At 41.4% G+C, this 16,522-nt stretch overlaps 1 protein-coding gene across 1 annotated transcript; it reads left to right on the forward strand.

Annotated features, from left to right (window-relative positions):
- The first annotated feature begins 1,282 nt into the window (after nucleotides 1-1,282).
- On the forward strand, nucleotides 1,283-10,528 carry YEATS4 (YEATS domain containing 4). The gene is made up of 7 exons (XM_075600298.1): nucleotides 1,283-1,574; nucleotides 6,314-6,433; nucleotides 7,158-7,224; nucleotides 7,312-7,406; nucleotides 8,032-8,124; nucleotides 10,000-10,087; nucleotides 10,231-10,528. The coding sequence occupies exons 1-7, from the start codon at nucleotides 1,524-1,526 to the stop codon at nucleotides 10,398-10,400; spliced, it is 684 nt and encodes a 227-aa protein (XP_075456413.1). The 5' UTR covers nucleotides 1,283-1,523; the 3' UTR covers nucleotides 10,401-10,528.
- Nucleotides 10,529-16,522: the final 5,994 nt, after the last annotated feature.

Genomic DNA, 16,522 nt, shown 5'->3' on the forward strand with positions numbered 1-16,522 from the left:
CTGTGCCCTGGATCATCAATTCTTACTATTAACCCAGACTCTTCAGGCAGATTTCCCTGAACCAGGAGCACCGGTTGTTGCAAGTATTTTATTATATACTATTGGTATGCAGCTTTGCTATTTATTGTTCCACCAATGGAAGAACCATATTCCTGTATGATATAAAATACAGTGCAATGTTGTCAAAATGTGTATGAGGGGTCTCTGTCCTTGGGAACATGACATTTGTACCAGAAAAGTTCCTGGCAACCATTTTTATACATCCTTGTTACCTCACCATCCAGCACTGAGTCAAGGTAACCCATGCAGAATAGCAATATATAACACACCGATGTTATCTCCTTAGAAGCCGGGCACAGAGGGCCACAAAAGATAAATGCTTCTATGACAAAAAAAATAAATATTTTTTTACATATTTTTTTTTTTAAAGGATGGTCATCCAGGGGGTCCCCAGAGTGGAACCAACCACGCTATTATCAGCTCTGAGTCTTCGGTTTCCGAGATACTGGTATTGAAATCCTCAGCATCACACGGGACAATATGAAATGGCTGGGTGACTTTGTGACTTCCTATTATCCTGCGTGATGCGGGAAATGTAATCTGCCATTTTGTTTTCTCTGGAGGAGACTAAGTGGCTCTAACTTTAGCGGTATGACGGGAGCCAGGGGAGGTCACCAGAGTTCAAAATAGCGTGGTTACATATTTTTTCTAAATAAATACAATCAGGTGGTAAAATTGCTGTCAAATTGAATTATTTCTTTGGAGAAATGAGGGCCCCTGGGATCAGCCTAACATTGGTGGCCAATAGAAAGTTGTGACATCGTGAGACAACATTGCAGTGGGGACCAACAATGGCCGACAGTACACGCATGTTTGAATCTCACGGGGGTCTCTCGCAGAAAACTCTCTGAGGCTTGCCTGTAATGAACTGTAAAAGATGGTTGGTCCAATGAAAGGTACAGGTGTATCATACTACCTATTTTCCCAATTTATCACATAAAATAAGAGACAAATAGAGCTAGAATTCGTATTTCATAGTAGTCCGATCCATTAAAATACACATTTTTTTTTAAATCCAGAACGATTTTTCATATGCAGGGAGACCGTAAGTATGGCGAATTATGCCAGTTACAAAGATGGCCGCCGAGGTATTTCGTAAACACGTTGCCAGCACTAGTCCCCTTAGCAATTGAATGCCTCCGTTGCGTTGGTCACAGCATCTATTTTGTCCCGCCCCCTTTCTATGCTCTCCACGCGCGGTCGCCTGCACTGACAAAAGTGTTGTGTGTGTGGCCGGACCGTACCATTCCGGCAAGCAGAGGAGGGGGGGAGGACAGTGAACATTGGGTCATTTACGGCCGAACTCAGCCTGCGGCTTGTGCCAGTGAAGGCACCGCCAGTCTCCCCGTGCTTGTCACGGTGCCCTCCCTCGGTCGCGGTTGGCTGCTCCCTGCAGTAAGCAGCGCGGTGTCGGGTCCGCATTGAGCTGCTCCCGCCCCTCCCCGGCTGCCTCCCGCTGCAATATGTTCAAGAGGATGGCAGAATTTGGGCCGGACTCTGGAGGGAGAGTGAAGGTGAGGGGCCCCAGGGACCCCGCTCACAGTCCGGAGAGGGGTCTGCAGGCACCAGGGGGTCCTGCATAGTGGTGTTTTTTTTAATTTGTGATGGTTTATTTACATATGTTCGAGTGTACATAGACTTCTAAAACTCTGTGTGTATATCTATCTCTGGAGGGTAGAACCCTTTAATCATGGGAAATAATAACTTTATTTCATATCATAGCGCTTTTTTTCCCCAATGGGACTTTACGCGCTGCATAATTACTATATAGTGCGCAGTAAACAGCTTTGTACATTGGATTTTTTTTTTTTTTACATATAGGGGAGGTGCATGGTTATGTAGAATATACAAAGAAATACAGGACCCGGTGAGCATTTATTGATGGGTGTTTTGGTCTCCACTGGGACCGAAACTTGTACAGTATTAATAAATTCTCATTGTTTGATCTCTTATTGGAGGGAGGTATGTATCTTCCACATACAGACATACCCCGCATTAACGTACGCAATGGGTCCAGAGCATGTATGTAAAGCGAAAATGTACTTAAAGTGAAGCACTACCTATTTTCCACTTATCGATGCATGTACTGTACGGCAATCGTCATATACGTGCATAACTAATGTAAATAACGCGTTTGTAACAGGCTCTATAGTCGCACGGCTTCGGTACAGGTAGGGAGCCGGTATTGCTGTTCAGGACGGTCTGACAGGCGCATGCGTGAGCTGCCGTTTGCCAATTGGGCGATATGTCCTTACTCGTGAGTGTCCTTAAACCGGGGTCCGCCTGTACTGCGGTGCAAACCTTCCCTAATCTACGTTGCTCCAATACATTTTCTGATTTCATCCTCTCATCTGACTTTTGGTCGTCATCTTGATCTTTTAATTTCCCTTGGAATCCAGTCGAGTACCATCTTTGTCCAACAATGGTCATTTCAACTTATGATATTTCCATCCCACTGCCATTTTAATAACTTCATCCTTGTGTTGTCATGGACGTTTTCATTTATTCTTTTTCTGCTCCCTTTGGGTAATTAATACCCAACATACATTTGTCCATACTAGTGTTTCTTTGTTTTGTTGTTTGCTGCTTTTGAATTATCTTTGCATTTAGGGTTTCACATTCATACTTGAGCACAGACAGAATACTTTCCACTTTAGGCACACTGAAAGGTTCCCTTGAAAGATTGACTTGTTTCGTCCAAATGTGCGCAATCCCATCTTCTATTGATTTTCATTCGAAAGGTTCCCGTAGACGTGGTCTTCGACTTCTAGCTCTACTCTATTTTTTTCGATCTTTGCAGAATTGACAAAATTGTTGGGCATCACTTTGGTTTCGTTGAGATTCATATGGAGATCCATCTTGGTACTTGCTTTGGCGAGCTCTCTGTTTTTGTTGCAAAACTTGTGGCAACAATGACTATGTCCTCTGCAAACCCTATGTGGCTCAAGTATTCACTGTTGTTTTTAGATTCCTTTTTCTTCCCAATTGCAATGTCTTGAAAAATTCTTTGTGTTGCTGTGAAAAGCTTCGGTGGTGTCTACCTGGTGCCCTCTCTTGGCGATCCTTATCTTGCTTTTATCTTCATGTAATCTAATTGATGTTGTGGCATTCTCATTTAAGTTTTTTATTATTATATGGACAACACTTTGTCAATGCATTTAGTACCGCTGAGGTTTGGAAGTGTCAAATGCTTTTTCAGCCCCTACGACTCCAAACGGAAGTCATATTCATTACTTTGGTAAAGCACTTTTTGTACGACTTGGATATGGTCCATTAAGTTGTATCCTCTGCGAAATCCCACTTGTTGTGTAGACAGGGTAAAGTTTGGGGGTCTGTTACTGCAGATCAGGGAGTATGTTTGTAAAAATCTTGTAAGTGATTGGAAGTAGACTGACTGGTGTGTAGCTCTTGAGGTCCTTGTCTCCTTTCTTTTGGATGAGGATAACTATGACATTGCTCCATTGTTCTGGAATGTTCCTGTTCTTCAAGCAGCATGTAAATTGTTAATTAAGTAATAATCCCCAAAGAACAGGGCATTACTGGCCAATAATGCCCTGGCTGGAAGAGTTGAAGGCCCGAGGCTAAATGTAGGCTTTTTTTCATAAATAGACACCTTTGTATAGATTTAAAAAAATAAAATTAAGATGGTAAATACATTAAAGCACCTCTATATACACTTAAACTGCAGCTATCTATATACACGCACTGCCGTCCCCTCTGTGTACAGACACCAGCTCCACACACACACACACACCAGCTCCACACACACACACACCAGCTCCACACACACACACACCAGCTCCACACACACACCAGCTCCACACACTAGCTACACACACACCAGCTACACACACACACCAGCTCGACACACACACACACACACCAGCTCGACACACACACACACCAGCTCCACACACACACACACCAGCTCCACACACACACACACACCAGCTACACACACACACACACCAGCTCCACACACACACACACCAGCTCCACACACACCAGCTCCACACACTAGCTACACACACACCAGCTACACACACACACCAGCTCGACACACACACACACCAGCTCGACACACACACACACCAGCTCCACACACACACACCAGCTCCACACACACACACACACCAGCTACACACACACACCAGCTACACACACACACCAGCTCCACACACACACACACACACCAGCTCCACACACACACCAGCTACCCACACACACACACACACACACACCAGCTCCACACACACACACACACCAGCTCCACACACCCACACCCACCCACACACACACACACCAGCTCCACACACAAACTCTGTAGCTACACCCACAAACGCTGCACACACACAGTGAGGTGAGGGGGGGGGGAGGAGAGAGGTGAGGAGGAGGGGGGGGGAGATGATAGTGATTTTAACTACAAACTAAATAAAAGACAAATAAAAATGACCTTGGCAGAAGCTATACAAGTTGTGGAAGAAATATTACTTTGTTGCAAGTAACAAAGTTACTATTTGGGAACCGCCAGCTTCTGACAGCACTAGCAGCTGTGAGAGAGACTGCATATGCTGCCATTCTGTGTGTGAGGAGAGGAGCGGAAGTGCAGCTGGAGCTTGGACCAGGAGAGGCATTTACTGTTAGCAGTTTTTAATTTGGCAGTTTTTTTAATTTCAAATTCTCAGTGCGCTCCCACTGCATCTCTTAAAGGTAAATGGGAAAGTTGCCAAAAATTCCAGGAACTACTGAATGAATAATGTCCGGAATGCTAACCAATCAGAGAGCAGGGATTTCAATAATGCCCGGAATTTTAGTGTTTTAGCCTATAATTGTCAATAACGTGTTTCTTGTTTGGATATAGTTTCCATTTCATTCTTGATTCCATTAGGTCCATTCCATGTCCAATTTCTATTTGGATTCTTCTTGAAGAATGAATTTATGATGTAGAAGCTGTCACATTCTGCAAATTCTACCAATCTGTCTCTACGTTTATTCCTGTTACCGTAACCATGCTTGCCAACTAATGCTTTGTCTTTCTGTTGGGCAGTCATTTTTGATTTGAAATCTCTCAATGATCTTTAGGTGAAAATTTTTCTTTAAGATGGTTGATTTCTCGTCTTCCACTTCACTGTCTGTGTGGCTTGATGTTGGAACATACACTTGGATTATTTGAAGTCTATATCTTTGTCAACTGGCGATTCTAGCTGCTCACTGTTTTGAGCTTTCATACTCCACTATGTTGTTTCACAATCTCTTGTTAATAATGAAGCCTACTCCTGATTCTTGAATTTTCTGTACCTCTGTAATAGGTGTCTGCTTTTGTGCTCTACGGGGCCTTCAGCTTTTCTTCTTACTACACTAAGGCCAACAATATCCCATTTAATATTTTCAAGTTCGTCTTCCAGTTCTTGCATTGCTGCTTCACTGGGGAGAGTCTGGTATTTGTAAGTAGCCAGATTTAGGTTTGAATGATGGCTTTTGTTTAACCTCCGGGGATTCTTAGCACCCTATGCCTTCTTCCTGAATGCTGTCAAGCCCACTGACATTCCAACCTCCAGAGATTGAGGGCCATTGCTTTTTGATGTGTTCCATATATGGAAGTTGAGGCCTTACTTGCCATACTGGCCTCATTTGCATGTTGGCAAGTGCCTTTCCCACTTTTGCCAGGTACTGTATATTGTTCAAGCTTTCATAATATGGTTAAACCTTCCAGCACAAGTGCTGTTATACATCCTGTCACTTTGAATCATTGAGAAGGCTTTGAAGTGTGTGTATCCACCCCCTCATCTTAATGGTAGGTGAAGAGGTTGTTGCGTTAATATCAGCGAGAGGGTTAGAAATAGTGTATAACCACGTTTACCTTCAATTAGTTCAATGGGAATTACAGATTTCCATTGGAATTTTAACCCTTTTAAGTATTGGATGGGAATGTGTCCAATACTAGAAGGATCCTCACTATGATGTCCTAGAATTCCTCTTAATGTCTTAACTGCTATCGGAACTCTGCTGTAGGTTTTGTGTGTGTATGTATATGTGTATATATATATATATATATATATATATATATATATATATATATATATATATATATATATATATATATATATATATATATATATATATATATATATATTTTTTTTTTTTTTTTTTATCAATATGTTTTACATGTTCCTCTTGTTCACTAAACTAAAACAACTTACTTCTCTTCAATTGTAATGCCTATTTCGAAATTTTACAAATTATTTTCTTTTAGGGAGTTACCATTGTGAAACCCGTAGTTTATGGAAATGTTGCGCGGTATTTTGGGAAGAAAAGAGAAGAAGACGGACATACTCACCAGTGGACAGTATACGTGAAACCCTATCGTAATGAGGTACTGTGACTAACCTAGAGGCACCCACAGGCTATACAGGCAGTAAAATAAGGGACATATGGATCATTTATGTAACTCATTTTCCAAAGGTTTGATAGTATACAAAAAAGCTGACATAATAAGAACTTATAATAACTATTTCATATAGTGCTTTTTTCCCAATGGGACTTAAAGCACATCACAATTATATTATAGTGTTCGGTACGCAGCACATAGGATTTTGTTATAGACGCAATCCCTGTCCAGATGAGCTTACAATCTGATTTTGGTGCCAAAAGTGGAGATAAAGTGACTTGCCCAAGGTCACAAGGAGCTGACACTAGGAATTGCTAAACTGTCATGGTCAGTTTCTTGACTCACTGAACCACTACTTCATTCTGTGACGCTGGATAACGTAACAGTTATGTCATGGGAGCTTTAAGAGCATCTCCCAAAGCATTAAGATATTGCAGAAAGGTGCCTTCTTTCGAAACTAAAAGGGGGAGATCGGCCTTTAGATTCTGTCAGTGAGTTCTCTACCAAATACCAGAATCCCCAGGCGTTTGTTTCTCCTTTGGCTTAAAATCTATATGGTGTCAACTGTGGGGGTGGAGCGAAGACTGCGGCTTTAAGATCCAGTCTCTTCCTAGAATAATAGTTCAAATTGGGCATGTGAGCCCCATAAATGAATTTGTGTCATTACAGTTGTCCATTTCAATATTCACTTTTCACAATTACATTTCAGGATATGTCTGCTTATGTGAAGAAAATCCAGTTTAAACTGCATGAAAGCTACGGAAATCCTTTAAGAGGTAATATATTGCACTAAATGTAAATAATGCATGAAGATCATTTTTCTATAAATTTTTAACAATTGTTTTTTTGTCTGTTTATCTTAGTTGTTACCAAGCCACCTTATGAAATTACTGAGACGGGTTGGGGTGAATTTGAGATCATCATAAAAATATTTTTTATTGATCCAAACGAAAGGCCAGTAAGTATTTTTTCTTGCGGTTTCTGATTTGGAAAGGCTGCAGTTTTCTCTGCTAATTCTCAGAATTACTGCTAGTTATATTATTTGTTCAAATCTTGTTTAACAATTTATTTCTTTGCGTGTTTAGTACATACTGTGGGATTCTGTACTAAGAGAAATGAAGCACTAACGCATTATAACAGCAAACATACACTAACATTAGATATTACTATAAGAACAGAAGTATAATCAGTGCAATCATCTTGGCTTCGTAACCACTATATATATATATATATATATATATATATATAATCTCTATCTATCACATACAATATGTACATATAGGTTATGAAGACCCAAAGACATAAACCAGCACACACACAGCTAGGGCTTGCATTAGGCTTCTTAAAAAAATGGGTGAAAAACATCTTTCGCAATCCGCCAGATGGGACATTTTATTTCATAAACATGACCACAATGAGATAGCAAGATAAATATATATATTTAACTGCTGAAACTATTCTAAGGGAACAAACTTGAGGCATATGACGCATTTGTAATTAGGTTATTAGGCCCATCAGAAAGTGTATTGCATATTAACTATTGGTTCCTAAAACTGAATACGTTTTTATCACAATCTTAACAGGTTACTCTGTATCATTTGCTGAAGTTGTTTCAGTCCGACACAAATGCTATGCTGGGAAAGAAGACTGTGGTTTCTGAGTTCTATGATGAAATGGTAAGAAGCTGTTTTTGGAGTGCTACTGGGTGCAGTGTCATACAGCGGAGAATGGAGTACATGCTGTAAAGCTCTCAATAACTTTTGAATCCTGAGCATTAACCGAGCTGCAACTATCGACATGTAGGCCTGTATTTGAAGAGCTCCCCCACTATTTACATCTAAGACCACTTAGCCAGAAATCCACACTAAAGCTTAGTATTGCAAAAGAGCAGTCAAGAGTTTTCTGAAATAAAAGCTTTTATGTTTATTACCTTTTTGTTTGAAATATCAAAAAAGTGTATTTTATTGCCTGACTCCAGCAAACGTTCCATTACAGTTATCAGGTGGCCTGTGAGATGAAGAATTTCTTTGCAGTTTACTCTACAATGTACAGCAGATGCTACAATGTGTTATCTCAACAGCATCCCAGTGGTTGCACACACCTAGCAAAACAGCCAAATAGCCTGTTGCTAGTTAACACTCACTAATAAATTGCTGAGAGTGCTGAATAAAGTCTTACTCTTTATGTTCACTGCTACATAGTGTCCTCACACGAAGTAATAGGAATTTCCTTACAGAGGAGAAATATCTTATTGCAATGATCATAGTAGAAAGCGTGAACCGAGAGGTTCAAAGATACCGCTATATATGCACTCTAAACCAAACGTGTGGATATTTCTAAGGCCACAAGGATAAAAATCCCTATACCAGAAACTAAAATGGCGCAAAACAAAAAAGTTTTACTACATCAATAGTTATATTACACTCAAATGGATAAAAATATGGGTATATACTGAACCCCATCTGATTGAGTATGGTAAATGCTGTAGTAAATAGCATACATATGGTGTAATAGGATCTATGCCTCTAACAAACTAACAATGTTCCTTTGTTTGATAAGACAGGTAGTATCCCTTCCCTCGCATTGGGTTGGATACACTGACAATAAACAATGTATCAGACTAGTAGTCACAAATGCCTGTATAGTAACAGCATTTCAGAAACCAACTTGCAAAACAGATTATTGTTGTTAAACGCTACTGGATCAGCAGTGCAGCAAGGAAATCTCCCCGTCGGCGGGATATCGTGCCGCCACAGCAGTGGGTAGGGAGGGATAGGGAGGGAAGTGGAGAGAGCGGGCTACGGAGAGCCCTTGTGTGTAGTTAAAGGCATACGACCCGTAAAAGGCATCCGGTGTGTCCACGCAGTCGCTACTCCGATGCGGTCACTTTCGTGACGTCGGCAACATCCGACACGTGTGACGCGCTTCTTCAGGGGGAGATCCTATTACACCATATGTATGCTATTTACTACAGCATTTACCATACCCAATCAGATGGTGGCGAATTATAGTTTATGCTGTCACTGATCCATTGCCCTTTTAAGGCCACTGAACGTACATATGTGATGTGTCATATATATGGGCATCACGTGTTCCTACTACACGCAGGAACGGATGGGGTTAATCCCAGATGACATATGAGATATTCTACTTATACTTATCCCCATTGGTTCTCTTTATTGCTCCACCTAGGGGTTCAGTATATACCCATATTTTTATCCATTTGAGTGTAATATAACTATTGATGTATTAAAACTTTTTTGTTTTGCGCCATTTTAGTTTCTGGTATAGGGATTTTTATCCTTGTGGCCTTAGAAATATCCACACGTTTGGTTTAGAGTGCATATATAGGGGTATCTTTGAACCTCTCGGTTCACTCTTTCTACTATAAGTTGTTATACCTCCTTTGCACCTACTGCTTTTTAGGACATTATGTTTAATAGGTGAGCAGTTCTTTCAAACATCTATGTGCAATGATCATAGTGTAATAATTAATCTTGAATAAATGACAGCGCTACTTCATTTTTTCTATATTTATTATTTTGCTCTAGATTTTCCAGGATCCTACAGCGATGATGCAGCAGCTCTTAACAACATCTCGGCAGTTAACTCTTGGTGCATATAAGCATGAAACAGAATGTAAGTCTTATGATGTGCTCACAATGCATTGCCTATGCAGAGATCACTGTACGGCAGAGAATGGGATTACAGGAACCTGTGCACACTAATTCCAGGATGTTGATCAGTGTGGCTTAAGGCATTTACCACTTTGTGTCTCTTAGTTTCAGAGCTGGAAGCAAAAACCAGGGAGAAGGTGGAAGCTGCAAAGAAGAAGACCAGCTTTGAAATCTCTGAACTGAAGGAGAGGTTAAAAGCAAGTCGGGAAACCATTAACTGTTTAAAAAATGAAATCAAGAAACTGGAAGATGATGATCCGTCTAAAGATATTTAACTAAAACTCATCAGTATTCTGTTACAGGGAGATCTGAAGTTTAACTGTATAGTTTTCTAATTGCAAACGTTTGTTAATGTTGTGTTTTTTTTTTTTGCTGCTGTTTTAATACAAATCTGTAAATACTTGTTTTGATATCAGAAGTGTTATTATTTTAATGTTCTATCTAGTTGTACTATAGGTAGGCAGCAGCATTGCGTATTTGCCAAATTATGGTGCTCTATTCTTCTAGAAATGAACTGCTCTTTGTAATAATCGTACTATGTTTATACTCATTCTCGTATCTCTGTAGAGAAAATAGACTTCCAAAGGAGCTTTAAAGCAGCAATATGCGTTAACTTAAATAAAAAAAATAATTTATTACAGGTGTGAAGCAGGGGGTCTCCGGCGCTGAACCCCATAAATTTCCGCTCCGTGGACCCCCTGCTTCCAGAGATCCTTATCCAAATGAAAGTTGGCGTTCTCAGACTACAAGAGGAAACATGCTGATGTTTTACTCTTGCAGGAGACACATTTCAGTAAATCTAGCGCCCCCAAATATCTCGACAAGGATTTTACCCAGGTCTTTTCAGCTGCGGCAGAGGTTAAAAAACGTGGTGTGGCCATTTTAATCAGAAATAGCATTCCATTTGAAGGGCAGCTAACTAAGCGTGATAGTGACGGCAGATACATTATTGTGGTAGGGACAATTAGGGGACAGAAGATTACAATGGCATGCGTATATGCCCCTTGCGAAAGGAGCACGATCTTTTTTGACAAGTTTTTTAGAATCCTGAACTCTGTAGCACAAGGGTGCGTTGTGCTAGCGGGAGACTTTAACCCGGTCATGCAACCACACCTGGATAGGTCAGGGGGAGCAGGCTTACATAACAAAGGTGCTGGCATATCTCTACGCCGGGGCCTCAAAGCCAACCAGTTAACAGATATCTGGAGGGAGTTACATCCAGCAGATAGGGATTACACGTTCTTCTCCTACCCACATGGCTTGTACAGCAGAATTGATTACTTTTTTGTGTCCTGTCAACTGGTCCCCAAGGTTACCCGAGCTGGGATCCATGATATTTCATGGTCTGACCATGCACCAATAGAGCTAAGGTGCAATAATATTCGAACTGATAGACCAGGGACGAACTGGAAACTTAATGAATCGATTTTAAATAATCCTCGAGATCTGTGATATTTTTGGTACCGAGATAGACCAATTCTTCAATATAAATGCGGGTTCGGTCAACTCACAGCTAGTTCTATGGGAAGCTCATAATGCGACACTGCGTGGTACATTAATAAATATCACAGCTAGAAGAAAAAAAGAGAGAGAGGCCAAAATTAACACGCTCCAAACCAAATTACAGACTCTCTCCTCTAAACATAAAAGGAAATTAGAACCTCAAACCCTACAGGAGGTAAAAGACACTAAAATTGAATTAAATATGCTGCTAGCCTCCAGGGCTGATAATTCACTGAGTTGGTCAAGGAGGAAATTTTACGAGAAAGCAAACAGGCCGGATACAATGCTGGCCCGCATGCTAAAGGACAGGCAAACTAAGTATAACATCCAAGCTATACGCTTAAAATCTGGTACCCCCACATCTAACCCTCAGAAGATAGAAGAATTCGGCTCCTTTTATGAGACACTTTATAATGGTGAGAAAGTGGCACAAACTCTAAAACGAGCGGTACGCTAAGAGATTTCCTAGGCAGCTCAAATCTGGGGAGATTGACGGAAACGGATAGAGAAGCTTTAAATGCCGATTTCTCTATCGAGGAAGTATCACAGGCCATCAAGGAACTAAAACCTTCAAAGGCCCCTGGGCCAGATGGCTTCTCGGGGCTATATTATAAGAAATTTGTAAAGTCACTCGCCCCAAGGTTGCTCCAAATGTTCAACGCAATTTTAGCGGGAGCCCCCATCCCCAGAGAGATGTTACAGGCGTCTATATCACTAATCCATAAACCTGGGAAAGACCCGCTGGACTGCAAATGCTACCGGCCTATATCATTAATTAATACTGATATTAAACTATACGCTAAATTATTGGCCAATAGACTCTGTCTCATCCTACCCAGACTTATACACCCACATCAGGTCGGTTTTATCAAGGGTCGGCAAGCTGCGGATAATACACGACGATTTATTGATCTGGTGGATTTGGCTAATGTTAAGACCACTCAAAGTATGTTGTTAAGTCTGGACGCAGAAAAGGCTTTCGATAGGATAGACTGGCCCTATTTAAAGGAGACGCTTGCGGCATTTGGCTTTGGAGATCGGATGAGTGAGGCGATTCTCTCGCTGTACTCTAACCTAACCGCCAGGGTCGTACATCAAGGCTACCCCTCTCTGCCACTCCAAATAAGGAGTAGCACGAGACAGGGTTGCCCACTATCTCCCCTCCTATTTGCCCTCTGCATTGAACCGCTGGCGGCACAAATCAGAGGAAACCCTGACATCACAGGGTTAAACGCATACTCCCAAACTCATAAATCGGCCCTGTACGCGGATAACATCCTTTTGATTATCACAAAACCCCTTACCTCCCTACCAAACCTATTTGACCTGCTAGATCAATTTTCTAAGATCTCCGGCTTCAAGATCAATCAGTCCAAATCGGAGGCCCTCAATATCAATCTCCCCAGACACAAGGAAAAATTATTAAAATTGAATTTCAAATTTAACTGGCAACAGAAACATATAAAATACTTGGGTGTCCACATCACCAAAAATGTTAAAGACATATACAATGCAAACTACCCCAACCTGATTCGGACCCTAAAATCTGATCTACAGAAGTGGAAATCCAAAAGGATATCCTGGATAGGACGAATCCATAGTGTCAAAATGAACTTACTCCCCCATATCTTATACCTCTTCCAGACACTCCCGGTGCCACTCAGATTGAAAGATTTGCACTCACTTCAATCTGAAATCTCCAAGTTTATATGTGGAGGTAAAAAACCAAGAGTAAGCAAAATAAATATGAAAAGACCTGTTTTGGCTGGGGGTTTAGCGGTACCCTGCCTGTTATCATATTATAAAGCGGCACAATTAAGCAAAATCGTGCAATGGCAATCTAACTGAGACTTAATAGATGGGTGGAAATAGAAAGCGCTGCTTGTGCGCCCCTAGAACTAAGCAGCTTAATTTGGCTTCCTAAAACAGCGCGAAAGTTCGCTGACATGCCGCTCTCCTCAATGGCCAACTCATTGTCAATCTGGGAGGCTACGAAAATCAGGCATTCCCTCACGACAAAACATACCATGATGACACCCTTGTGGAATAACCCTGAGTTCGTACCGGGTCTATCGGTCAGCAATATAGCGATTTGGAGACAGAAGGGTTACAATCGGAATAAAGATCTGGAAGGTTTTAACAAAAAATCAAAACGTTCGATCATATCAGACTAGAAAAAGAGATTCCCCACCCAGATTTCTTTAGGTACCTCCAGATCAGGGCATTTTATAATAAATTTACCCCTTATCCCCCCTTAACGTCTTTCGAAAAGCTCTGTCTGGCAGAGACCGACACAAAGGGACTTACCTCACATCTATACTGCGAAGTGCTCAGTTCTGGTAAACAGGACCAGTGGGTACCCTCATTTAGATCCCAATGGGAATCAGATTTAGGAGAGAGCCTAGAAGATGAAGAGTGGAGTGCTATATTCTTGGCTACGGCAAAGAGCTCCATATGCACCACTCATAAGGAGAACGCATATAAAGTCCTTATGCGATGGTACCTTCCCCCTTGAAATTATCTAGGATTGTGCCGGGATCCTCCCCGCTGTGTCCTCACCAGTGCGGAGGATCGGCCGACCTGTTACGTATGCTGTGGTCCTGCCCGCGGATCTCTCCACTCTGGGAGGCGATTAGACATTGGATTCAGAGACTGTTTGATCTCACAATACCTCCGGACCCGTGGCTGTTGGCGGGCCTCTCCAAAGCACACAACAAACTAATTGCTCATTTTGCAATTGCAACGCGGTGCGAGATCGCAGCATTATGGAAATGATCTGATATTCCAACCATCCCAAAGATTCGGAATCGCATGTGGTTTATTTGCCAGATGGAAAAGTTAACGACACTGGCGACAATTTCCTAAAAGTTTGGACGCCCTGGTTGGCGCAGACAAATATTCCGGGGCTTGAATGGACATCAATCTGGTTATGATAGCGGTAAGTGCATTCTCCTTGAGAAATACCTGCAGGCCTCACTCTATATAATTGCAGTCCAATATATCAGCGTTTCTATATTAGCATTTAGAGATGAGATTAAGCCCGTGTGAGTTCGGATAGGTCGTTTCTAAACCTCGAGGTGCACCCATTATCAATATCATTATCATTTCACCTCTCCTACCCCCCCCCCCAGGCTACCCTTCGCCCCTCCCCCTTACCACCTTCCCTACCCCACTCACCCCCCCCCCCTCCTTTTTTTTTTTGTGTGTGTCACGTTTTCCCTTTTAAGTTAGGTTGCATATGTTTGTTATGCCACTTCGGGACCGTGGGCCTAGATTTTGTGGCCCACCCCGATCCACCCGAAAGGCTGGATCCCGAAGTTCTGTTGCATTTCCTTATTATCTTACTGGATAACATACTGTTTATATTTAAGACAAAATGAACCCTACAATGTATTTTATGTTGTTGTGAATCAATAAAAATTTAAGTTACAAAAAAAAAAAAAAAAAAACCATACTCCCCAATATTATATCTCCAGAGCAAACAGGTTTTGTCCCCGGGAGAGTCAGTTATGAGTATAAGATCTGCTGTGGCTGCGGTGGTGGCAGCAGGACAGCCCAAAGGTAACAACATAATAGTAACTCCCGAGGACGAAAAGGCATTCGACAAAATTACATGGGCACATATCACCAGGACTCTCCAGGCACAAAACTTTGGGGAAAACTTTACAACATTAATCCAAACTATATACAATTCCCCCAAAGCCTATATCACAGCCAGTGCAGAGTCCATGAGTCGACCTGTCTAGCATCATATCTTGGATAGAGTTCATGTCTCCTGCGATCACTTTTACTGTCCAGCATTTTTGCCATTATATCCTGGAAAAATGTCACATTTTGATAATTCGGCCCATATACACATTACATTATATATTACATTATTTCCCCCAAATTCTTATTTCTGTTCTCCCTTCTGTATCTCCTGTGGATGAAAGTATTTATACCAGTAAAATGGTATTTTAATAACCCCACCCCTGCTTTTCTCCCATTTGCTGGAGAGAAGATACGGTGTCTAACCCAGTCTCTCTGTAATGTGATGCTTTCCCTGGAGTCTAAGTGTGTCCCTTGCAGATAAGCAATATCTGTTTTTAATCCTTTCAAATGGTTTAGAACCCTTTTTTCTTTATACAGGATGATTTAATCCCTTGACATTCCAGGAAATTACTCTCGCTTATTCAACTTGTGATTAATTTTGTAGCTATGATCAAGTTTATTCTTTTGCTGTAACCTTAGACCTTTTGCGTTTCAGATACAGTATACAGGTGGTATACGCTATCCGTCGTTTCATTTTACGATAGACAGGATAGCCGATGCGTCACAATGCAATCGTAGGGGGCCATTTTCCTATGCGGGAATGCCTTATCGAACGCTCACACCAACGATTAACATGGGGCTCACTTTGCAACATTCACTATCCAACACTACTTTCCAGAACCAATTCCATTGGATAACTGAGGACCGTCTGTATTCTCTCCATATTTAACATTTTCAACTATAACTTTTAACTTTTGCAGCCATGTTTGATGTAGCCAGGTTTAAAGTAGATGTTAGTGCTGGAGTTTAAAAGGGAGTCCAAAAGGAGTGGACAACACCTACTGGCCCTGATTTTGATCTACGCTGGAAAGGAGGCTATTATCTATCCCAGACTACACATCTCAGCACTTAACTATTGCTGCCATGCCACCTTTACTATTTATATTTGCTGTGACCTCGCTTCTTTTCAAATTATGCACTTCTTTATATGTCTCCATCTCTCCTTTCTTCGCCACTTCTCAGTTCACATGAACTACTTTTTTACCTGCGCCCTCTGTCACTACACAGCTATACCCCCTGCACTAAAACACAACCCCACAAAACAGCCTCACACATTCTCTTTCTGTCCATGCTTCTGCTCCTT

Source organism: Ascaphus truei, chromosome 5 (genome assembly GCF_040206685.1).
Source record: "Ascaphus truei isolate aAscTru1 chromosome 5, aAscTru1.hap1, whole genome shotgun sequence".
NCBI lineage: Eukaryota > Metazoa > Chordata > Amphibia > Anura > Ascaphidae > Ascaphus > Ascaphus truei.

Coding starts and splice junctions, on each gene's coding strand:
- YEATS4 (XM_075600298.1), top strand. CDS start 1,524: ATGTTCAAGAGGATGGCAGAATTTGGGCCGGACTCTGGAGGGAGAGTG. Junction 6,434..7,157: donor TGAAACCCTATCGTAATGAG/GTACTGTGACTA, acceptor ATTACATTTCAG/GATATGTCTGCTTATGTGAA. Junction 10,088..10,230: donor ATATAAGCATGAAACAGAAT/GTAAGTCTTATG, acceptor TGTGTCTCTTAG/TTTCAGAGCTGGAAGCAAAA.